Source organism: Oryzias latipes, chromosome 18 (genome assembly GCF_053564925.1).
Source record: "Oryzias latipes strain Hd-rR chromosome 18, Olatipes_Hd-rR_3.1".
In the NCBI taxonomy this organism is placed as follows: Eukaryota; Metazoa; Chordata; class Actinopteri; order Beloniformes; family Adrianichthyidae; genus Oryzias; species Oryzias latipes.
Genome location: NC_136254.1, coordinates 37336207 through 37361853, shown reverse-complemented (window position 1 = coordinate 37361853; position 25647 = coordinate 37336207). Strand labels below are relative to the sequence as shown.

Here is a 25647-nt window from a genome sequence, read left to right as displayed (position 1 = left end):
TTAAGCTGATTAGCTAGAAATTTGCCAGATTTATTTGAGTTTTCATATCTTTCCAGTCGAAGCCTTTGTATTTGAAATTGTGTTTGTTTATTGATGATGTCATTTAACTGCAGCTTTAAATTTTTCAGATCTCCCAGAATGTGTTCCTGTGCAGAAGCAGCATAAGCAGTCTCCAGAGTTTTTATTTTATTTTCTAATTCTAATAAATCTGCTTTCTCTTTGCGTTTTTTATGCGTTGAATAAGAAATGATTTTCCCTCTCATGACTGCTTTTGCTGCTTCCCAAAGAATACTTGGTGATATTTCAGAAGTATTGTTGAAGTCTAAGAAGGTTGCCCACTCTTTTTAAAGAATTCAATAAATTCCTGGTCCTTTAACAGAGACGTATTAAACCTCCAGGTTGAACCCGAGGGTGTGGATTTTTCCCTAGAAATGTTTACAGAGACTGGTGCATGGTCACTGATAATAATTGGATGAATGTTGGAACTTTTAATTTCTTTCAAAAGGGAGTTACTGACTAATAAATAATCTAAACGAGAGTGTGAATGGTGAACTGGAAAAAAAAAGGTGAACCCCTTAGTGCTTGGATGACATGAGCGCCAAGCGTCGCAGAGACCCAGATCATTCATGTACTGCTTTAGAATACTTGCAGACTGCCATGTACGCTGGTTTGCTGCTGTGCTGAGTCTGTCAAGTTCAGGGTCCAAAACCAGGTTGACGTCTCCTCCTATAATGATTGTGGAGTCAGAGTGAGCTGAGAGTGAGGTGAAGAATCTGTGAAAGAAGGAAGAGTCGTCAAAATTAGGACCATAGATGCTTGCTATGCAAAAGTCCTTATTCTGAATGGATATATTAATGATTACAAATCTGCCTTCTGGGTCAGTAACTGTATCCTTATGAGTAAATGTAACATTTTTATTAATCAAAACTGCAACCCCTCTTTGTTTGGAGTTGAAACTGGCAGAATACATAGCTGGATACTGGGAACAGCACAGGAGATGACCAGCTGATAAAGATAAATGGGTCTCCTGCAGCAGAGCTATATCTGCTTTAAGATCATCCAGGTGATTTAACACTTTCAATCTCTTTGGCCCAGAACCAAGTCCACGCACATTCCAGCTAACGATGTTAAGACTGTTCATAGCTGTTCTAACCGGGAGAGTGCAAGGCTAAATAGTGCGTGTGCCCGTCCGTGTGCGCGTGCACGCTGTGCGTACCTGCTACACTGACAAGCGCTGTGCGTTGTGGGTGAACGTGTCTTAGCTGTGAGCTGCATGTTGCGTGCGTCCTGTGTGAGCCTAAGTGAGGTTTTTGCAGTTTATCAACGTGTGTGTGCGGGATCGCGTGTGCATGCTCTTATGCGCGCTAGTATGCGCGCGCGCCCGTTCCGTGCATAAATAAATACTCACCGTGGTTGCGTTGACTTTACCTGTTTCACATATGAGGAGATGGGAAGGGGGGGGGGGACAAGAGAAAAGAGAGAGGGAAAGAGAAAGAACAAAAAACAAAAACAGCGAAACAACAACAGAAACATGAATGTGAGAGAAAGAAAAAACACTTTTCCTGAGAGGTGTGGATTATTGATGATCCGATTATTTCCTATTCAATTAAATAAGTTTGCGGGTTTCTTCTGGGCGGCGCAGGTGTCAGTGCGCCTCTGAAAGCCTTCAGCACAGCCAGGGTGTTACCTCTGGGTCCCGGAACAGCTTGCCATTCACAAAAAGTTTATCAACGGCAACCACCGCACGGGCTCCAGCAGACAGGTGCTTCCTCCTCAGCGGGAAGAGGATTTTCCGCCGGCGGAGGATCTCGCCTGGAAACTGATCATTCACGCTATAATGTGTGTCTTTCAGCTCTCGCCCTCTGCTTTTTACCTGCATCTTTTGTTTATAATGTTCAAATTTAGCAACAATAGGACGGGGACGCTGATTGTCCGGCCTCTTTCCTCCGAGCCGGTGAACCCTGTGGAAGGAGATCTTCTGGACCTCTTCCTTGGGGAGCTTCAGGTGGACCTCTATGAAGGACTTAACAATGTTCTCCGGGACTTCTCCTGCCTCTTCTGGAATCCCTGCGAACACTAGATTGTCCCTCATGCTCCTCGCCTGAAGATCCAGGAGGGTTTCCTTGATGGATCGGTTTTCCTCAGAAAGACGGGCGGTGTCGTTGTCCAGGATCTTGACGGTCTCTCTGAGGGCCTGGTTCTCCGCTGCGAGCTCCTGCACCTGCTGTTGGCTGAACTCCAGAGACTCTCGCAGACCTTGGAATTCCTTATGGAGGATCTCCAGCAGATTTAAACGGCAATCAAGGCTGGAGAGCTTTTTATCAATCGAATCCAGGATATCACTCATGTTGCTGCCTGGGGAGGAGGCAGCCCCCGGGGAGTCTTCGGGACGGTTGCGTTTGGTGGACGGAGTGGCGGTGTTGGATTTCCTCATGACGCAGGTATTGAAACACTTGTCGATGTAATTCTCCAGATCCTCCAGGTCCTCCAGATCCTCCAGGTCCTCCAGGCTGGCAAATGCTTGACAAACTTTTTCAGATTTTTATTTTTTAACTTTCTTGATTATTTAAATATGGCGGTGTAATGAGATAAATCAAAAATGTTTGTTCACAACTTACACGCCGCCAAGTAAACTCACCACACTCCTCTCGTCGGCTCACGCGATACTACAGCATCACGTGTCTCTCAGCATCACGTGTCCACCTCCCACCTGATTCCTCCTGCGCCTAAATTACATAAATTACATAATTTTCAAATATTAGAAAGGGGAATTTTTTAAAACACTCTTGCTATGATAACTTGAGCTTGTAGTAAAGAACAGCTTTAAAAAAATCAGAGACGACACTGATCACAGGAAGCCTGTGTGTAATACTTACAGTAACTTCTACTCTAATCACTGTTGACAGCAGATTTCTCCCATCCGCCCTTTCTGTGACTACTTATCGACTACAAAAAAGCCTAAAAACATAATGTTTGGGATTCTTGTCATTACGTCATTGGAAGTAAAGATACAGGGAATTTAGTGGCTGTCACTCTGACACAATCTCACAGGGCTTTTCAGCACAATACGGGTTCTAACGTTAGAAACGTAACGAGGCTTCTTTCATTCAACAGTGGATTCACGTCTGTTATATTTCAAATATGCCGTTTTCATGATTGTCATATGAATTAACTTTGTTGCACATATCCACCCCGTCTTAAAGTCTGGGTTGTGAAAAGACTGTGTCTAACTTTAACCCGGATCGCGTTTACATAAAGGCAGCACACGGAACAGCTAATTTACTAGCTAGTTAGCATAGCATCAGTGTTTAAACAAATCGCCGTCTCCAAATCAATACTTTTTATTAAACTTTCTGTGCTGCTGTAAATCCGGCATGCTTTCCCCTTAGTTCCTTATGAATCATGTTAAGAACCTACAGATTGGCTGTATATCTAGCTTTTTTTTTTTTTTTTTATTTTTTTTTTGCTCCTCCCCCTGCAAAAGAGTGCAGACGCTTTTTTCCCTGCTCCTGCTGCTTCCTGCTTTATTTGCTTTTTAATCATTTAATTAATCATTTCTAATCATTTTACTTCTTCCACACATCCTGGAATATCAGACTGGTCATCCTTTTTTGTGACTTCCACCTATATAAATCAATATTTTTGACAAGCCAGCGACATGTCAGGAAGAGGAAGAAAAACAAACTCCCACTGTGAACGCTGTCGGATCTACCAACAAGAAATAAAAGAGCTACACACAAGGATATTTACTTTGGAAACTGAAAATGGACTTCACAAGACCCTTCCAGTAACATCGGGTGGTAAGAAGCCTGCTCTTACCACAAACGAGAAGAATAACAGTGACATAGACCTGAGTGATGTTGTGTCTTTTCCGAAACTTTGTGCGGAGGAACTCTGTGTTAAGCCAAAGCGTAAAGATGACAGAACATCCGAAATAAAGCTCACAAACAGATTTTTACCCCTAACACAATGCAATATTGAAGAACACAGTGAAATTGGACCACAGAGAAGGAGTCATAATGTTGGCAACAAAGCACAGGCAGAAAGAAAATCTGTGCCAAACGTCAAGGTCAGAGATACGCTGCTGCTTGGAGATGGCGCTATCAGTGGAGTCAGCCACAGAAGAATGCAAACTTTATGTTGCCCAAGTTCTACTGTTCCAGTGATTACAGGACTCTTATCTAAAGTCTTGTACCAAGGAGTCAAACGAGTAATCATCCATGTAGGTGTTGTCGATATCAAAAAAGAACAGTCCGAACGTCTGAAAAAAGACTTCATCAAGTTATTTGAAGAGATTGACAAAGTAGAGGTTGAAGCCTTCATCAGTGGACCTCTTCCTAACATCGATGGGGTGTCACTCAAGTTCAGCCGTCTGTTTCAGCTGAACAATTGGCTCTCCAGAGAGTGTGCTTCCAGAGGATTCCATTACATTGAGAACTTCAATACATTCTGGAAACGAAAGGACCTTTTCATGGGAAGAGGCCCACACCTGAACAGAGGTGGAGCAAGAGAGTTAGTGAAGAACCTCCTCCACTCTCTGGGGCATAGAGGCCAAGGCCCTGAAAAGGCAGTAAGGAAGGACCGAGCCAGTGTCCCAGGAACCACAGCACAACGGCAACAACAACTACCTCCACCAACACCGGTCAAAGACTTGGATCCGGCAGCACCAGCACCACAACCACCTCCATCTAAGGACTCAGCTCCACCAGCATTACAGCAACCACCTCCATCTAAGGACTCAGCTGCACCAGCACCACAACAACTACCGCCAGCTAAGGACCCAGCTGCAGAACCACAACAACAACCACCAGATTTGGCCCCAGAAATTCCACCATCTGACCAGCTGTGGGCGCCCCCTGCTACATCTACTCCCAGTGAAGAATCACTTTCCTTTTCGTCCCCCCCACTTTCACCCATGGCCCTACCTAGCCATTTTGATAGCCTCATTAAGTCAGGAATTAAGATGGCTCCCCTAACACCTGTGAGCCTCACACCACACAGGAGCTCTCCTACCCCTCCAGCACTCCCTCCTTATCCTTCACCCAAAGTCCCTCCAACACGGCCTTCATCCAAACCCCCTCCAACACGCCCCCTCCGTCGTTCACCCAAATCCCGTCCAGCACCCACTCCTCCTGGTCCATCACCCAAACTACCCTCAACTCGACCTCTCCTGCGCGCCTCTAGACGTGCTATTCACCAGAGCTAGGATGAAACGGGCCCCCAGTGTCCTAGGAAAGGTTATGTCAAACTGGGGCCCTGTGATGAACAGCTTCCTTCTGGTGCTATACCTGTAGTTGCACCACGTAGAATGCAAAAAAGGGCAGTTAGACTGTCCAATCAAAGAAATCTAGTTCACATCCCTTGCAAGAAGGTTTTGACCAGTCCCAAGGAAACTAATCTCAAACTGCTGCACTCAATGTCAGATCTTTATGCAACAAATCATTTTTAATCAATAATCTTATCTCTTCTTTTAATCTTGATTTTATGTTTTTAACTGAAACATGGCTTGACAAAAACACAGGAAACATAGTTCTAGTCGAATCAACTCCCCCCAACTACAAACATGAATCGGAAATACGAGAAAATAAAAAGGGTGGAGGCGTTTCTGCACTGTTTAGAGATAATATTGCAACCCGCAGACTATCATTTGGTGTGTTTTCATCATTTGAGTATGTGTCCTTTAAGATTGAGTTAAAACAAACTCCTCCCTTACTCTGCATAGTCATGTACAAACCTCCTCAGCACAGCCAAAGTTTCATTGATGATTTCACTGAAATGCTCTCAGTTGTGTGCACAGACTTTGATGGTCTAGTCATTACAGGTGATTTTAATGTTCATGTTGATAATGTCAATGACAGAAATGCAAAAGAGCTCAATGCTGTCCTTGAAACCTTTGATCTAATTCAGCATGTGAGTTGCCCCACCCACAGCAGAGGGCACACTCTGGACCTGCTCATCACAAGGGGGGTTACTATTTACAATGTCAGTGTGGTTGATGTCGCCCTCTCTGATCATTTCTGTGTATTCTTTGACCTGTCTGTTGCTCCCAAACCACCGCCTGGCCCTGCAGTTGTCCAAAGAAGACAAATAAATGAGAGCACTAGGGCACAGTTTGTAGAAATGATAAACCCTGAAAACGCCTCTGGTGCCAATGTTGATGAAATGCTGAATTCTGTTACTTCTAGCATCTTGAATGTTCTGGATGCCATTGCCCCTATGAAGGTTAAATTGAGAAAACATAGACAGAAAGCTCCCTGGAGGAACGATGATCTAGTCAGGGCACAGAAACAACAGTGCCGCAGAGCTGAGCGAAAGTGGCGCAAGTCAAAACTCCAGGTTCATTATGAAATGTATAAGGGGGAGTTGTACGCTTACAACCAGATCTTATGCAGAACAAGGGAAAGGTACTTCTCTGAAATCATTGGAAGTTGCAGCAGCAACTCTCGTATCCTGTTCAGAACAGTAAACAGATTAACTAACCCTCCAACCCAGCTACCAATAGAACTGGTTTGTACACCTAAATGTAATGAGTTTGCTGTATTTTTTAATGACAAGGTTCAGGGCATTAAAAAAGCCATCAACTCCACAACACATATAACGATCCAACGGCCACCTACTCACTCTAAGCTGACTCACTTTGTACCTGTCACTGACCAAATTGTCCAAAAGACCATCACCCGTCTGAGCTCGTCTACATGCTGCCTTGATGTGTTACCCACTAGATTTCTAAAGTCTGTCTTGAACAGTGTGTTGCCATCAATTACTCAAATAGTTAACATGTCTCTTCAATCTGGAATATTTCCAGAGGCCTTAAAAACTGCAGTCATTGAACCTCTCCTGAAGAAAAGCGGTCTTGATCCCGCTGTACTGAATAATTACAGACCTATCTCTAATCTGCCATTTTTAGGAAAAGTCCTTGAAAAAGTTGTCTACCAACAGCTCACTGATTTTCTCTTATTAAACAATTCATTTGATGTTTTCCAGTCAGGTTTTAGACCCCATCATAGCACAGAAACTGCTCTTATCAAGGTAACCAATGACATCCGCCTGAACACTGATGATGGAAAAGTCTCTGTCTTAATCCTGCTAGACCTGAGCGCTGCCTTTGATACTGTTGATCATGGGATCCTTTTGCACAGACTCCAAGACTGGGTTGGCATCTCTGGATCTGCCCTAAGTTGGCTCAAGTCTTATCTGGAAGACAGGAAATATTTTGTTGAAATTGGGAGTTGTGTCTCAGACTACATGGCCTTGACTTGTGGTGTGCCCCAGGGATCGATCCTGGGACCCCTTCTGTTCAACCTCTACATGCTGCCACTAGGGCAGTTAATACGCAGTAATAACATATCTTATCACAACTATGCAGATGATACTCAGATCTATGTGTCACTGACAACAGGTGAATATGGGCCGGTGGATTCACTCAGCCACTGCCTCCAACAGATCAGTGCGTGGATGCAGAACAACTTTCTCCAGCTAAACTCAGACAAGACCGAAGTTATTATTTTTGGCCCACAGAAACAAAGAGAAATTGTCAGCAGCTACCTTCATTCTCTGTCTCTTAAACCCTCAAATCAAGTCAGAAATCTAGGGTTAATCATGGACTCTGACCTGAACTTTAACAGTCATATCAAGTCAGTAACATCAGCGGCATTTTACCATCTGAAAAACATTGCCAAAATCAAAAACATAATCTCAAAGCGAGACCTGGAGATACTTATCCATGCATTTGTCTCCAGTAGGTTAGACTACTGTAACGGCCTGCTCACCGGCCTCTCCAAACGAGCTGTAAAACAGCTTCAGTACATCCAGAATGCTGCTGCTCGAGTCCTGACCAGAACCAGGAAGTATGATCACATTAGTCCTGTGCTCAGGTCTTTGCACTGGCTCCCTGTACCTCAAAGAATAGACTTCAAAGCAGCTCTGCTTGTGTACAAGTCTCTCCATGGCCGAGCACCAAAGTACATCTCTGACATGTTAGTGCCATATGAACCATCTCGTACTCTGAGGACCTCAGGGGCCGGCCTCCTGTTGATACCCAGAGTCAGAACTAAACAAGGGGAATCAGCGTTTCAATATTCTGCAGCTAAAATCTGGAACAGCCTCCCTGAAGTCGTAAGACAGGCCTCTTCTGTGTTCATGTTCAAATCTAGACTTAAAACATTTCTGTTTAGCCGTGTATATGACTGAAAGGTCCTATCTGCACTTTTCTTTCCTTCCTTTCTTTTTAAATCTTTTTTTTTCTTCTTTTCTTTTAAAGTAAATTTTATGTTGATTATTTCTATGATGTATTGTGATTTTAATGCATTTTTCTGTTTTGTGAAGCACCTTGAATTACTTTGTGTACGAATTGTGCTATACAAATAAACTTGCCTTGCCTTGCCTTGAACCGACGCGCTAGCTTAAACTTCCCTCACACTCACAGGGCAGGCAGACACAATTTGAGTCGAAAGCCGGCTAGTTTCGAGGCCCCTGGTTGGTTGTAGTTACTCGTGTTGTGTGAAGAGCTGGTATGCCAAGTATAAAACTTGACAAAACCATCATAAGTCCTCCCCCGCTTTCATAAAAAATATGACCGCACAGGCTAAGCTAAGCTAATTTGCGGTGGGGGTACTCTGCAAACGACTCGTCTGAAGTGTTCATAAAGCATTCACACATGTCACTTGGCTAAGGAGATCGCTTCAACTTAGTATTCAATAACATTACAGGACGTACAACGAGGGAATGATCAAATAAATGCATTACTTACGGGCTGAGACTGATCCCGTTCAGAAGACCTCTCCGCCATGTTTGCCGCCCGCGTCCTCACAACTGCTGTGCTGAACAGCTCCCTCCCTCGTCACTTTGAAAGTGAGGAGTGTAAGGGGCCATACGATTGGCTAAAAGCGAACCCGCCTGCTTTGCCGATGAGTTTGATTGACAGATTCACTAGCCAATGGTGAGATTAGTCGACCCGCTCCGTCAGATGAGTCTCAATATTCACCGTAGAAAAATCTCTCACACACACGGGGAGATTCACAAACGAGAACGGGATTTTGAATGCACAGTCTGCAGTTCGAATGATCTGTGAGTTCACATCACATGTGTAACTAAAAATCATGTTTGTGAAGCACCTACTGTGCATTTCTGATACATTTATTGTGAATTTCTAAAATGTTTTTGTGAAAAACAGTGTGCACATTTGTGAGAAACACTTATTGTGCATTTGTAAAACATTTAGTGTGCATGTGTGAAACACAATCTGTGTGTTTGTGAAACACAGGGTGTGTATTTCCGAATTTATTTTTCACGTTTGCATAAAATGACATTTGTGAATCGGAGCGTGTGTATTTGTAAAACCGGTTGTGTGCATTTCTGATTATTGAGACTGAAATAACTCCATAGAGTTTCGCCGCGCACACGGCTTTCCCACGGAGATAGCGAGACCAGCGGGTGCTCCCTGGATTGTTTTCGGCTCCGGCAGGAGACGAAGACGGAGGAGAGACAGGAAGCAGAAGTGGGGCTGCCGCTCAGGCCTGCAGGAAAGGCTAAGGAAAAACCCCCATAGGCCTACTCATCAACAAAATGGACGAGCTGGAACTACTCATGGATGGGAACCGCTATGTCCGTGACTGCTGCGTGCTGGTTATATCAGAATCCTGGCTTCACACGCAGATTCCCGACACGGCTATCCAGCTAACTAGCCGCGCTGTTCAGCGCAGCGACCGGAACAAAGTAGGCTCGGGTAAGAGCTTAGGGGGAGGCCTGTGCATGTACATACACAATAACTGGTCAAAAGACAGCCAAATAATCCAGAAGCACTGTTCGCCGGACTTAGAGTCCTTTTCTGTTAAATGCCGTCCATTCTACCTACCGAGAGAGCTAACAGCCGTGCTAATCACAGCTGTTTACATACCACCCGATGCTAACGCTAGCATAGCTCTCTCACTGCTAACAGACACAATACACAGACTACAGAGGATTCACCCTGACAGTTTTCATGTAATAGCTGGCAACTTTAATCAGGCAAACCTGAAGTCTGTCCTGCCTAACCTTTACCAACACGTTAAGTGTCCAACCAGAGGGAAAAATACCTTAGATCATGTTTACACAAACATTAAACATGCATACAGAGCCATGGCGGCGGCGCGTGCACACGCAGCGGCTCGGCACTCGTCATCTTTTCTTGAATTTTTGATCGTGTTTTTCCGTTTGTCTTTTTGTTTTGCGTTATTACTGTGGATGCTCACATTGAGTACAGTCGAGATGAACTGCTCTGCTTAGGGAACACAGGCAAGAGAGGCAGCCTACAGCTAGGCTAAGAGCTAACCCACATCGACCAGCGCTCCCAAGTCTGTTCCTGTCCAACTGTCGGTCACTCGTCAATAAGATCGACAAAATAAGACTGAGGATATTCTCCGACAAGACTTGCAGGTGTGTGTCGGTGTTCACGGAGACTTGGCTGGACAACAACGTTCCTGACGAGACTATCGGGATTGCCAGCTGCACTGTTTACCGGGCCGACAGGACGGCTTGCTCCGGTAAGAAGAAAGGCGGAGGCGTGTGTGTTTACATAAACAAAAACTGGTGCACAGCTGTGGATATAAACGGGACTTACTGCTCACCAGACCTGAAATATCTGGCAGTGAAATGCAGACCACTTTACCTGCCGAGGGAGTTTTCAGTCGTCCAGATCATTGCTGTTTACATCCCACCACAGGCTAACGCTAAGCTAGCGCTAGAGGAGCTGCACGGCCTTGTGAGCAGCAAGCTAAATGCCCATCCAGAGGGAGTAGTGATTGTGGCAGGAGACTTTAATCATGTAGAGCTCAAAACTGCACTGCCAAAGCTGCATAAATATATCGACTTCCCCACAAGAGACGGCAATATTCTGGACCAGGTGTACACAAACATCAAGGGAGCCTACAAAGCTGTAGCAGCCCCCCACCTAGGTCTATCAGACCACATCTCTGTACTAATGACCCCATCCTACAGACCAGTGGGGTGCAGAAGCAGACCCACCATAAACACTGTACAGGTGTGGAGTGAGGAGGCCACCGCATCTCTCCAACACTGTTTTGAAGTCACGGACTGGGATGTGTTTGCTGAGGGATCTGACCTGGAGGACTACACAGCTGCTGTGCTTGATTATATCCAGTTCTGTGCAGAGGAAGCGGTACCCAAAAAAACCATCAGAACATTCCCAAATCAGAAGCCCTGGTTCAATGGAACCGTTTGGGCACTGCTAAAGGCAAGGAACACCGCCTACAGGTCAGGAAACCAACTAGAATACAGCACAGCTCGGAAGACTCTGACAAAGGGGATCAAAGAAGCCAAAGACAACTACAGACAATGAATAGAGGGACACTGCAGGAACAACGACCCCATGTGGAGGGGAATCAGGACTCTGACTGACTACAACAGAACCACCACACAGGTCAGTCAGGACAGGGATCTCCCAGACACACTGAACCTCTTCTTTGCCCGCTTTGACAAGCAGCAGGGAAGACCCCAGCCTGCTGGCAGGAAGCAGCCTGTAGGGGGAGCCAGCACTCATGATTGAGCAACACCAGGTGAGATCCACCCTGAAAAGGATCAACGCTGCAAAAGCAGCTGGACCGGATGGGGTGACAGGCCGTCTATTGAAGTCCTGCGCTGACCAGCTGGCTGGCGTCTTTAAAAATATTTTCAACCCCTCCTTACAGCTGTCCACAGTCCCCACCTGCTTAAAATCCACAACCATTGTCCCTGTGCCCAAAGTATCTGCTGTCACAACACTTAATGACTACCGTCCAGTTGCCCTCACCCCGGTGATAATGAAATGTTTTGAGAGGATTGTCTTACAACACATCAAAGATAACATCCCCGCAAACCTTGACAAACATCAGTTTGCTTACCGGGCAAATAGATCTGCAGAAGACGCCATTTCCACCACACAGCCCTGACCCACCTGGAGCAGCCAAACACCTACGTCAGGATGCTCTTCATCCTGGACTTCAGCAGCGCATTCAATACTGTGATCCCCCACAAACTGGTACACAAACTCTTCAATCTCGGACTCTCATCCCCGCTTTGTTCATGGATCATGGACTTCCTGACCAACAGGCCCCAGAATGTCAGGATGGGGAGCCTGACGTCTGACTCCATAATCCTGAGCACAGGCACACCACAGGGCTGTGTGCTCAGTCCAGCCCTCTTCACTCAGGACTGTTCTCCCATCCACTCCTCCAACAGTGAAATTTGCAGATGACACCACAGTGGTGAGCCTCATTACTGACAATAACGAGACCTGGTACAGGCAGGAGATCCAACACTTGGAGGAGTGGTGTTCAGCCAAAGATCTGGTCCTCAATCCCACCAAAACCAAGGAGGTCATTATAGACTTCAGGAGAACAACTCAACCCCCTCTCCACATCAGAGGTGAGGAGGTGGAACAGACAGACTCCGTCAGGTTTCTTGGCATGCACATCTCCAAGAACCTCACATGGACACTGAACACCTCCAAACTGGTGAAAAGGGCCCATCAGAGGCTGTTCTTCCTGAGGAAGCTGAGGAAAGCGGGTCTGGCTCCAGGACTTCTCAGGAAGTTCTACAGGAGCACCGTGGAGAGCCTCCTCTACCAGGGCTGTACAGTGTGGTACAGCAGAGGAGAGGAGAGACCTGTCCCGGGTGGTGAAGCCAAGCTCCCAGACCTGGACATTATCTATAAAGAGCGTTTATAGAGAAGAGCACGGGCCATCAGCACAGACAGTAGCCACCCTGGACATTCCCTGTTTGTGCTGCTGCAATCGGGCAAAAGGTAAAAACAAGGACAAACAGACTGAGACGCAGCTTCTTCCCCAGAGCTGTAGTCTCCATCACCCCCCCGCCTACCATCTCCCAGTGACTTGAATCTTATCCATCACAGACACCCCTCAGTACAACACACTACTATATGTGCAAAACTGTAAAACTGTTTAATTTATCATGACATTTTTATTTAAGCTTCCTAACGTTTTTTTACAGATTTCTATATTCTATTTTCTTTTATTTATTCTTGATGTTTACTTTTTTTTTTGACTGAGTGCCAACGGAATTTCGCTGTAGAAATACACTGACAATAAAAATCTTTGAATCTTGAATCTCAGCTTCCACACCTAGGCCAGTCAGATCACCTCTCTCTGCTCTTAACCCCTGCCTACACACCTCTGAGAAGGAGCTCAACCTCACTCATCAAGACCATCACAACTTGGCCTGAGGATGCCCTCCTCCAGCTCCAGGACTGCTTTGAACACACTGACTGGAGTATTTTTGAACACCAGGACCTGACCGTATTCACAGAGGCCGTGCTGGAATACATCACCTTCTGCATGGGGACTGTCACGGAAGTGAAGCGCATCCGGGAATTTCCCAACCAAAAACCCTGGATGACCAAAGAGGTCAGGTTGCTCCTAAAAGGATCAGCTTCCACTGTGCTGTGACAGTTTGTGGATGACTTTTCTCTGAGGTGCCAGTCAGGTCTCTCTCCTGACATATAAGATACAAAAAAAAGAAATCCACTGTCACAAAGGATGTTATCCACCCCCTCTGCTCTTTACACACACAAAAGTCCAAAGTTCGTTTAAAGTCTTTTATTGTCTCTGTTACTGTAGGAGGTTATTGCTGAAATGCAGTTAGAAAGCAAGGCCACACGGCCTAGTTCTTCAGAGTACCTCTTGTTTTCCTGTTCAGTCCAGTACTCCTTAGAAATCCGTTCCGGGTTCCTGGGAAGTTGTTTCCTGTATCCAGTCCTTTGTGGAGGGGATCCGGTCTAGGTTTTCCAACCGTCTTTGTTTGACAAGAGCAGTTCCATGTTTTCTTTGAAGAATTGTGGTTTCTTGGTCCAGTTTTGTTGTGTTCCAACCTTATTCCAAGTTTTAAGCAGATGTCTTGTGGATAATGATAGTGCAGGATGAGGCCTTGTGCAGTAAACTGTCTGGAAAAAGTTCTGCTGCATTTGATCAGGTTTTGAGAAGATGTCAGTCTTTCAGGTTGTGGAAGCATGCAGGGTTGAGCGTTAGAACATCTTTCAGCTTCCTCCTCTCTCTGACTCCTCACCTCCCAGATCCTCTGCGTCTGTCTTTTTATGTCCCCTTTTTCCACAGCTGATGGCACTCTGTCTAGAGGACACGCCTCTCCTCTCTGACCTGCACAGGTGATTTTTATCAGGGCGATATGCAAACTGTCAGATCGCCACTGTGCTGAGCCGCGCTTCTAACTGCTCCAGCCTGGCCTCCAAGTCTAACACAAGACTACACTTAACACACCTACCGCTATCTTCACTAAAGGTGGCAGGATCATCACTAAACATATGGCACATGGGGCAGGAGAGAGGAGGAGAGGCGGAAGGAGTGGTGGTGGCCATACTAGGTTCTAAGCTAAGGCTAGCGGTGTTTAGGTAAAGAGAAGTGATTTATTTAGCAAAATGAGAAAGTGAACAGCAAGCGGTTTAACAGGAGTGTAATCGCTACTAAAAGGTGCTAGATGTGAATATTAACCCAGATAACCCTTAGAGTAAGCAATACCAAACAAGACAAACAAGAGAAGAGCAGTCAAACACAACTAGCACTGGAAAAGGCTCACCCGGAAGTGACGTCACAGGAAACCACAGGAAATCGCTCCATCATCCATCCATCATCCATCCATCATCCATCCATCCATCCATCCATCCATCCATCCATCCATCCATCCATCATCCATCCATCATCCATCCATCCATCCATCCATCCATCCATCATCCATCCATCCATCCATCCATCATCCATCCATCCATCCATCCATCATCCATCCATCATCCATCCATCCATCCATCATCCATCCATCCATCCATCATCCACTTATCCTGGACCAGGTCGTGGGGGCAGCACTCTAACCAGAGATGTCCAGACTTCTCTAACCCCGTCCACTTCCTCCAGTTCCTCTGGTTCCAAGGCCAGCTGACAGAAAGTCTCTCCAGCGTGTCCTGGGTCTTCCCCGGGTCCTCCCCCCAGTGGGACATGCTGAACACCTCTCCAGGGAGGCGTCCAGGAGGCATCCTGACTAGATGCCTTAGCCACCTCAACTGGCTCCTCTGGATGTGGAGGAGCAGTGGTTCTACTCCGCGGGTGACTGAGCTCCTCCCTCTATCTCTGAGGGAGTGCCCAGCCCCCCCATGGAGGAAGCTCTTTTCAGCCGCTTGTATTCGGAACTATGATGTAACCCTTGTTCTATCCTAGGCCCTTTAACATTGGGAGTGGGGTCATCTAGACCCACTAGACAGTGCTCTGAACCTTTTTTCTTCAATGATTTGTGATCTTCACTGGTGTCCATGGATTCCATGAAATCTTTCCACCTTTATCCACCTTTGTCATGGTAGGGGGAACACCTCAATGGAAGGGGGGGGGGGGGGGGTCATCTAAGATAGCACAAGGGTTAAAGATATAAAGAATTTAACCCTAAATATAATCTGCTGTTGCTCCTAAAAAGTACGCCATTGTTTCTGATGCTGTTGCTGCTGAAATCTGTCAACTCTTTAAAATACTGGACTTGATGAAAACATCTCCTTATCCCTCTCAGTGACACTGATGATGGAAAATCCTGTTTCATCTAAAGAATAATAGATCATACGTGTTCCAGCTAAATGTTATTTCTGTTCCTCTGCTGTCGTCTATTGGAGAAAGTTTATTCCTGACTTGTCCTGGGAAAATGTTTGGACCCTGCATCAGAAATGACTCATTAATAACAAGATGAGAGACGTCTGCTACAAACTCCATCCCATAATCAATACATGCTCAGATAGAGGAAGATTATTGACCCCAACTGTACCTTTTTTAAAGAACACCCAGAAACAATCAGTCACCTGTTTTGGAAAGAATGTGCACGTTTTATAAATCACAAATTAGACTCACAATTTCAGATGAAATGTGAACAAATCCTATTTGGCCTGCATGAAAATAAGATTAAATCAAACGAAAAATTGGCAATTAATCTAATTATAATATTTAGTCAGTTTCATATTCACAAGTCAAAATTTTCTTCATCACAACTATTTTTCCTGTAATAATTAAAGAATTAGAATCTTTAATCAACATGGCAGGAGTTAGTGTATACTAATCTGTTTCTGTAATATTTATTTTGTAATAAATCTACTGTCTTCTGGCGTTCTTATTGTTATGATTATTGTTCTTCTCATGCATATTTGTTCTATTGGTTTTGAATAATAAAGAAAAAGAAAATAAATTCAGAGTTTCTGGTTCCTCTTCACTGTGGATTTTATTTTGGAAGGACCAACTGGAGCAGGTGTGATGACGTCATGCAGTTTCAAAATAAAAGCATTCCAAATGAATTCATTCATTCATAGTTCAGATCAGGAGACCGGTTGGAACAACTTGATCATGTAACGGTTTCAGTTCATTTGTGTTTTGTTGCTGGATTTCCTGTTTTATTTTGTAGTATTTCCTGTTTTGTTGTTGTTTTGAGTTTTACCTTGACCCATTCAGTCCTGAGTGTTTCCACCTGTGTCTTGTTGCCTTGTATGTATTTAAGTCCTGTCTTTCCCTTCCTCCTGTGCTGGTCCATATTCTACTCTTCCCCAGTTTTGCGTGTTTCGAGTTTCGAGTTGTGGTTTGCCTGCTTTTGCAGTGGTTTTTGGTTTCCTTAGTTTAAGTTATTAAAGCTCCTGTTTCCCTGCAACCTCTTGCCTCCTCTCCTCTCTGCGCCTGGGTACTCCCTCATCCTCTCCCCGTAACAGATCAGAAAATGATTTGAAACCATAATAATTACAAACGTCACACCAAAAAATGACGACAAACACGACAACCTGTGTTATGAAATGACAACAATCCATGTGAGGAATATGCTGCAGATGAAGATCTCCCATCATCTTCAGACCGGATCAGAACCACTGATCACATCTAGATCAAAGTTCTTCCTGGTTTTGCTCATGTTTTCTCTGAACTCCACAGACGTCCAAACATCTTTACCTTCAGTCCAGACTGAGACATAAGATGAAATCTGTTTGATGTAAATCTCTCTCTGATGCTTTGACCTCATTGATTTATTCTGAAAAGGTTTTCTCTGGTGGTTCCTGAACAGAATCTTTCATGAGATCCAGAGGATCAGTCATCTTCTAGGGTTTAATCTCTACTCATCACATTTTTATCCAGCTGACAGTCCTGAGGACAAACAGATTGATCCTTTCAAAATAAAATCCTGTCAGTTCATTCATTAACAGGATTGAACTCATGATCACTTTCTCAGATCCAGAGAACATAGATGTGTTCTTAGGAGGTAGAATCCTGACGTCCAGATCTGCTGTTCCATCTGTTTATGGAGAAAACAGAACCTTTAAAGTTCTCAAAGTGTTTGTAGCTGAGGGCCAAATTAGGAACTCCACATCAGACTGGGGGCCAATTTTAGTGAAAAAAATGGATAAACAGAAAAAGTTGTCTTTAGTCACTTAAATGATTCCAGTTCACCAGGACCTCCAGATGTTTTCCAGTTGTGGTTGGAGGTTTCTGTCTAGATCTTCTACTCGTCTAGTAATTGTTTAATTTGATAGATTTATTTCTTCGTACCTTTTCTTTTGCTCTAAACAGTGTCAGCTACTTTCAGCTTTTATTCTTTTACTAACTCACTGTTCGTCCGTTTCCAAAGTCACACCGTAGCTACCAGCCTCAGTCACAGCTTCAGTGGATGTAGCCATTTTTGGAAACATCTGCTGTGCAGCATCGCCTCCTAGCTGTTGTTGTTGTTGTTGAGTAAATTTGTCATGATTTTTATGATTTGTAACATAGTGACGATTTCTATTGAATTCTTTGAGTGTTGCATTCACCTGCTGACCAACAATGCTCAGGACTTTATCCATGAGGGACAACAAAGTTAGCATTTGGTCACTCAGCTTGAAAGCGCCTTTTCTCCTCGCCAACACAACGTTTTTCCTCACAGGAAGCTGCTCTGGCTCTCTTTTATTGAGGGCCACCAAAAATCTTCCCCCGGGCCCCCATTGGCCCCCGGGCCGCACTTTGAGAACCCCTGATCCAAAGGAACCGACTGAAATCTGCTGATTTAGTTCATGAAAGGAAAGTTCATCAAATTATCTGTTTCAGTCACTTCAGCTGAACGGTTTGACTTTGAGTGACGCCTGGAAGGAAGGAAGAGCTGAAAGGAGAAGAACTTTCAAAATAAAATGATCTGAATCTCTTTTGACTGTCCTGTCGTCTGCAGTCAGGTTTCTCCTAAAATCCTCATAAATGACCAAATGTCCTGGTGCTGGGTTCTCTGTAGGTTTCTCTCCACATAGATGCTGAGGAACAAGAACGTTCCAGAAAACATGAGGAGTTTTATTAAAAATGATTTGAATCAAACTCCAGTGAGTCATTTAAACCTGATTGTAACCTCATAGTTCAGACTGAATCTGTTTCTGAATAACATGAAAGTTCTGCCTTCTGGTGCCGAGGTTCTGCTAACAGGATCGTCCTCTGGTTCCATTTTTAGATCCCATTCAATCATAAACAGACAGGAGTTTTTCTGCAGAGTAATCCAGACTGTCTTTGTTCCAGAACAACCAGAACACGTTTAATATTAGGAGTAAAAATGTTATTTGATCCAGATATTAGATGTAAATAAGCTAATGTTGAAACATTTCTGCATCTGTTAAATAAAGTTTAATCATCAGAAAATCTAAAGTACATAAAAACCTGGAAATGATTTAAAGAACATCTGTTTCCTTTAGTCTCCTTTGATTTAAATTATTTCTGCTCCATAACTTTACTTTTCTTCATTTCAAAGAAAAAAGACAAAATCATTTCAGATGGAACGAGTCCAGAACCGCAAACCATCTAACTACAGTTACACAAAGACACAAACATGAACACACATAATCCAGAATATTACCACCAAACTCTGGTAGAAACGTGACTCTTGAAACGTAAAGGGGAGCCGGCAAGATGGCGGCGTGGCCGCTTTGTTTATATCGCGCTCCGAGCACCTAACTTTTTATTGAGCTTATTTGAAGCAGCAAGATTTTGCTTTTTCTTTAAAACGACCGGGGAACGTTCTGGATTGTAGTTTATGGATACTTTTGACAAATTCCCACCATTCAAAATGCCAAAGTGGGCCCCCCCTCTTTCGGTTTTATTTGCACCTTAGACATGTAGGGCCCTTGGTAGGGGGGGTGCTTGGACATCACTGCAAGCAAGCAGCAGATGTCCTCCTAGCACCCTACCCGCCAATTTTAACCGCACCTTAGACATTTAGGGCCCCTTGGTGGGGAGGGTGAGGGGACGTCACTGTGAGTAATCAGGAGATGTCCCCTTAGTGCCCTACCCGCCAATTTTAACTGCACCCCCCTTAGTACATACACCCCTCCCCCCTCAATATATACATCCCAACATAAACACACTCATGCACACACACACTCTCTCAAACACACATACACGCACACACATTTTGCAAGGAAGGTGGGACCTAGGACCATCTGTCCCCTGCCTCTTCCCTGGTGGGGGGTACGGGCCCCTTTGCAACGGCGGCCGTGTCCCCGGGGTGCCGGCTTCCTGGGCCCGGCGGTGCTCTCTCCGCGCGGTGGGGGGGTTCACATTACATCTGAGCCGGAGGTGTTCGTGTCCCTGGGGGGTGGGTTCTGGTCCTTGCTCCTGAGTGCTGGGCCCCGCCAAATTTCCAACTGTGGCCGAGCCTGGTCGGGCCATATTTACAACACCCCTTGTGGGCCCTCTTTTTTCCCCGGGGTTCCCCCCTCCTGGGCGGGGGCGGCGGGCCCCTGCCTCGCTCTTCCCTGGACCAACCGTGGGCCGGGCGATGGCTGCCTGGAGTGCGGAGCGGGTCTCCCTTGGGGGGGTCCTGGCTCGTACCTGGGGTTGGGGCGGGGGGATGCCCGGAACTCCTGGGTGGTGGTGGGGTGCTCGTCTGGGGCTGTGGGCGTCCTTCTCCGGTGGGGCCCTGCGTTGGGTTCTCCCGGCGCGGCGGGGGGGCTGCTCTCCTGGTCGGGCTGGGGCGGCGCTCTCTTTCCCTCCGTGCCTCCCTGCTCTCTGGCTCTGGGGGCCTTGCGGCGGCCCTGCTGGCCCTGGCCTGGGTGGCGGGCTTGGTCGCCCGGGCGGCGGTTGTTCCCTGTCGGTTCCCGTGTGGCGTTGGGGGGATTCCGGCTGCCGCTGCTGCTGCGGTGGGGGTCTTGGGGTGGGGATGGCTGGGCACTCTCCCTCCTTCTTTTCACGTTCCACCATCCATTTTAGAAGAACATAAACACTCACCTGGGCACAGGTGTTAGCTCACCTTTGTACTAACAGTTTGCATGACTGAATGACTGAAATATTTCACACTAGTTGGTTTTAAGGCATAAGTATGCGTGTGAACACTATCTGTTTTGTGTACATGTCGACAGGTGTACATTTTTGCAACTAACAGGTGTGTTGATAACATTTGAGTGTGTGTGTGGACAGGCTCCGCCCTTTTTGTACTGCATTTGAACCTTACCGTAATGATTAACAACCAGTAAACTTGTTGCTTTATGCTGCTTCATGGTCTTACCCCCCTTCCCCTCCTATTATCACCCCCTACCCCCCCTCTCTCTAACGTCCCTCTCTCTTCTTCCCCTCTTTCCTTTTCCGTCCGGTCCAACACCAAAGATTTTCAGACATGTTTGAAATTAATAAAGTTTGGCCTCAATTACAAAAGGGGTTTATTCAGACATACCTTTGGTTTGTCTGAAGATTAATAACCCCTCTTGTTAAAATAAAATATGTCCAACCCAAGAGGCCCTCAGCTCTCATCTGCCTGCCCAGTTGTTGGACAGGACAAGTTAAAAAAAAAAAAAAAAAAAAAATGCCAAAACCTCCTAAAAGAAGCGGATCTTGAAAAGAAAAACAAAGCTCCGCTAGCTTGTTGTTAGCCGACGAGCACGACTACTCCGGCAGCAGCATGAACATTCCCGTGACTTCGGAGGAGGAATTTCCTTCACTCCCAGTGAAAAGAAAAAAGTTTAACATTTTTTCTTTTTCAAGCTAAAGCTGCTAAAATGTATTTTGGTGCTGTTCTCAATATTGCACTATTTGTTTAATAGCTTTATAGTTTTTATAAAACAAAACCTTTTTTCTGTGTGTTGTTTATTGTTCTAGTTCATCTGTTTACTCTATTTTTACTTCCTTTTAACGCCAGTGGGCTACGCAACAATGTTAAACGCAAAGCTTTATTTCTTTTTGCCAAGCAGTTTCATTCAGATCTCTGTTTTTAAAAGAGTCTCATTCAATATCTGATGATGCCAAATTCTGGAAGTGTCAGTGGGGTAATTCCTTATGGTTTTCACACGGTACAGAGCCATCAGCCGGGGTAACAACTCTAAAAAATAGGTTTAGTGGGGACATTTTACTTACTGAAAGTGATCCATCAAGTCATTATATTTGCCAAATACTGCAATGTGATGATAATATTGTTATTTCAGCCAATATTTATGGATACAACTGTCATGGTGCCTCTGTCAGACTCCTCCCCCTCTCCTCTCCGCTTGGTTCTCTGATTCAGCCCAGCTGCTACCACTCAACTTATCTTCACCAGCTGCCTATTTAAGGAGCTCCTGGACCAGTATTCATCACCAGTCCGTTGCCCCTGATGGTGCATATTTGGTCTTCACGCTTTGTTTATGTTAAGCTCTCTGAATCTCAAGTCAGAACCTTACTCGTCTCTTACCTGTCTCCAGGTTCTCTCAGTCACGAGTGGTCGCCTGTCCTGGTGCATTCTGGAAGCCTCTCTCAGTCTCCTTCCCTGGTCACGCTGCGAGCCTCTGCCGCCTCTCCTCACCTTCTCCTTCGCTCCCCGGACTTCTCCACCAGTGACGCCACAGAATCCCTTCTCCATGTTGTGGACGCCCCGGAGCCTGCTGCCTTCATTGCTACATCATTATTAAATCCATTCGATATCTACGCCTGTGCTTCCCTGTGTCTTCTTCTGGGTTTCAGCATCTGAGTCTCTATTGTTCTGTAGCCATGACAACAACACTGTCTAAGAAAAATTATCAACATTCTTTTCTATGTAGAAAACTTATTGTTAAAATGGTTAGAAAATTTTCCAAATGCTATCATATTGTTGGGGGGGGACTTCAATAATGTCCCAGATAATAATGCAGATAGGTGTCCTCCTCGTGGGCCGGATGGAAGCAACACCAAGCTAAAGAATTTTATGGAGAAATTTGACCTCCATGATATATGGAGAAAGAAAAACCCTGATGTCAAATGCTTCACATGAAGGAAAAAAAACGGGTACAAGTCAGTCCAGAATTGACTTTTGGTTGGTCTCAAAAAGTGTTGCTATAGATCAGATTGATGTAAACATTAGCCCCACCCCTCTTACAGACCACAAAGCCATAGTTATTAAGAAAAGGTTTACCATCTCTAAGTCTTATGCCACTCATTCAGCTTATTGGAAACTTAATAGCTCTATTTTACTGGATGACTCTGTTAAAAAACAAATCAAAAGACAAATGGCACATTTTTGGTCTAAAGCTAACATAGACAAGAAATATGGTGTATACTGGGAGCTTTTTAAATTTGAAATAAGCAAATATCTCAGAAAAGTAAGTAGTGATAAAGCTAAAAGTAGAAGAGCACATGAAGCAAATTTCATTTAAAAAATCACTAACTTGTGTCAAAATACAGCTGACACACTATCAGATGAAGATAAACTTCAACTCTCTAACCTTCAAACTGAATTGGATCATTTATATCTTCAAAAAGCCAAAGGAGCTTTTGTGAGATCTCGATCAAGATGGCTTGAAAACGGTGAACAAAATTCACATTACAACTTTAATCTGGAGAGACACCATTCTAAAGGTAGTAGCATTCACAGAATTAATATGGATGGAACTATTTCAGAAGACCGTGAAGTCATTTCTAACTATTGTTGTGATTTTTACCAGAAACTCTATAGCTCTAAATTTAGTCAAGTTTCAACAGATGCCTTCATAGATTCGTTAACAGTTAAGACCATCACTGAAAGTGAAAAGGAGCAATGTGAAAGCATGATAACACTTGAGGAAGTGCAAAAGGCCATAGAACAACTTAAATCTAATAAATCACCAGGGACAGATGGGCTGACTTCAGAGTTTTATAAATGTTTTGCTGAGGATCTGTCTCCCTTTTTACATCAAATGTTTTTAGAAAGAATAGATAAAGAACTTCATACGACATTGACTCAAGGCTTGATGACATTTAATCTGAAATCTGGAAAAGACACGTCATTCTTAGATGACTGAAGTCCAATATCGCTACTAAACAATGATTATAAGATCTTCGCAACAATCTTGGCTAAGAGACTAAAATTGACACTGGACTCAGTGATTGATGAGACCCAGTCTGGCTTTATGTCAGGAAGACATATAATGAATAATATCAGGCTAGTTTTGGACATTCTTGATCATCCAGACATTATAAATGATAACGGTTTTATTTTATTTTTGGATTTTTACAAAGCATTTGATACCGTAGGACATAAATTCATTTTGCATTGTCTCCAAAAATGTGGTTACAAACACAACTTTCCACCTCACAAATATTCTATCTGGAATAACAGGGACATTTTATATAAACGTAAATCACTCTTCATAGAACATTGGAATCGAAAGAGGATTATTTTTGTGTATCAATTATTTAACAAACAGGGCTTACTTTTAACCTATGAGGAGTTTCTATCTAAATTTAACTTCCCTGTTCCCTCTTTAGAATATGCTAGTGTTTGGAGCTATTCCTTCTGGTGTCTGTATGCTGTTTAAATTCCAACACAGAGTTAATATTGAGGAGCCTTTTGTACTCTCTCCCATTAATACTCCTGTGGGGAAAATATGTCTGACCGGTTATCCCAGGAAAAACAACAAAGCCATAAGAACATTATTTCAAATGAACATTGTTCCATTTCCTCGTAGCATTTTTTATTGTAAAATGTTTGTTGAAGACATTGCATGGAAGGAGGTTTGGCAAACACCCAATACATTTTTAATCACTAATAAGGTTAAAGAAGTTTCTTTTAAGATTATCCATAGAATTTATCCAGCTAAAATTTTTATTCAAAACAGATTTAAGTTAAACATTGAGGCATTTTGTAGTTTTGGTTGTAATTCACCTGAAACAGTTATCCATCTTTTCTGGTATTGTCCCAAAGTTAAGGTGTTTTGGCAGAAGATATGTGATTTTATTAATTATAAAATTGATTCTTCATTGACATGCTGATTTCTAAAAGTTATTTTTTTACAAAATAATTTAAGTAATTCATCTTTGTCATGTGTTTCAAATTGATTCAAAAATCTTTCCTAATGTAGCATAATTTTGCACATGTTTTTAACTTTTGATACTTGATGAAATTTTGCTATGAAAATTCCTGAAACAGTGTTGTGTCTACTTTACTGATATAGTATTATGTTTTATTCATATGAATGGCTTTTATAAGTAACATAATCTGCATATATTTCAGATGACTGATCTGCATTTGCCATGTTGATTTCTAAAATAGTTATTTTTGACGTAATACTTAAGTAATTCATCTTTGTCATGTGCTTTATCGATATCTTATGATTTTTAATTCTGTCTAATAAAAGTTATGAATCGGATATTGATAAATCATGTAATAAAATGGTTATAGTATAACGGGGTGGGATTATATAAGTTTACTTCCTTCCATTCCCTTTCAAGCAATATTTATTAATGTCTAATTATCCTAAGTTTGATTAGTTACTGAATGAATGTATAACTGATGATTATATTGCTGTTGTGTATAATTTCTATTTGATTGCTTGAAATAAACCATTTCAAATAAAAAAAAAATGATTCTTGTTTTGTCTTATTTTGGAAAGATGTCTTGTTGGGTCTAATATAAAAAAATATGCCAAAGGACTCTGCTTTACTTTTAAATCTTTTACTCATTTTGGCTAAATTCCATGTTCATAAATGTAAATTTTCTGGTAGAAAACCCTGTTTCACTGTATTCCTTTCTGAATTAAATCAGTATATCAACAGTATTCGAGATTCAGAGAAGTAAAAAGCAATCAGAACATTGTCTGTATAATAATAATAATAATAATAATGGATTGGATTTATCTGCGCTTTTCCAGACACTCAAAGTTCTTACATTGTGTCCATTATTCATTCACTCCTCATTCATACTTGGTGATGGTAGCTATGGTTGTAGCCACAGCTGCCCTGGGCCAGACTGACAGAGGCCTGGCTGCCAGTTCGCGCCTACAGCCCCTCTGACCATCACCGGGATCATTCATGCACATTCACACACCAGTGGAGCCACACTGGAGGCAAGGAGGGTGAAGTGTCTTGCCCAAGGACACAACGACATTTGGCTGGGGGGAGCGGGGATCGAACGGCCAACCCTTCGATCATTGGACGACCCGCTCAACCACCTGAGCCACTGTCGCTGTATGTGATAGTTTCAGTATTTTCTCGTAGCGTTAACCCCTGGCTTATTTCTATCTCTATTCTGGTTCTTCTGTTTGTTACAGATGTGTAGATTTGCAGTTGTGTTTTTATTGCATACCTAAAAGTACATCCTTGTAAAATGGCATAATGTGCAATAAAGTTTAGTTTAAAAAAAAAAACGAAGGCCGAACAGTTATGGTACCTACACCTGGATCAATCGGGGGTCCGGAAGATGGCGGAGTGAGTGGCG

At 43.8% G+C, this 25647-nt stretch overlaps 2 protein-coding genes across 3 annotated transcripts; one reads left to right on the top strand and one right to left on the bottom strand.

Annotated features, from left to right (window-relative positions):
* Nucleotides 1-15354, bottom strand: LOC144987469 (uncharacterized). The gene is made up of 2 exons (XM_078936921.1): nt 13322-15354; nt 1-2726 (listed from the first exon to the last, which is right to left on the bottom strand). The coding sequence occupies exon 2, from the start codon at nt 2432-2434 to the stop codon at nt 1667-1669; it is 768 nt and encodes a 255-aa protein (XP_078793047.1). The 5' UTR covers nt 2435-2726; nt 13322-15354; the 3' UTR covers nt 1-1666.
* LOC144987470 (uncharacterized) lies at nt 6770-21948 on the top strand. Of its 2 annotated transcripts, XM_078936922.1 has the most exons (3): nt 6818-9724; nt 21508-21597; nt 21683-21948. In XM_078936922.1, the coding sequence occupies exons 1-3, from the start codon at nt 9565-9567 to the stop codon at nt 21946-21948; spliced, it is 516 nt and encodes a 171-aa protein (XP_078793048.1). In that variant the 5' UTR covers nt 6818-9564. The 2 variants fall into 2 exon arrangements, 1 of the variants encoding a protein (XP_078793048.1); XR_013651361.1 differs by lacking the exon at nt 21508-21597 and having other exon boundaries at nt 6770-9724; nt 21683-21905.
* The last annotated feature ends 3699 nt before the right edge of the window (nt 21949-25647 follow it).

Bases quoted from the DNA above. Each gene is read 5' to 3' on its own strand.
- LOC144987469 (XM_078936921.1), bottom strand. From the start codon at position 2,434: ATGAGGAAATCCAACACCGCCACTCCGTCCACCAAACGCAACCGTCCC.
- LOC144987470 (XM_078936922.1), top strand. From the start codon at position 9,565: ATGGACGAGCTGGAACTACTCATGGATGGGAACCGCTATGTCCGTGAC. The intron at 9,725-21,507 runs GTAAGAGCTTAG...TCTCTGATTCAG, and splicing joins CCGGAACAAAGTAGGCTCGG to CCCAGCTGCTACCACTCAAC. The intron at 21,598-21,682 runs GTGCATATTTGG...ACCTGTCTCCAG, and splicing joins CCAGTCCGTTGCCCCTGATG to GTTCTCTCAGTCACGAGTGG.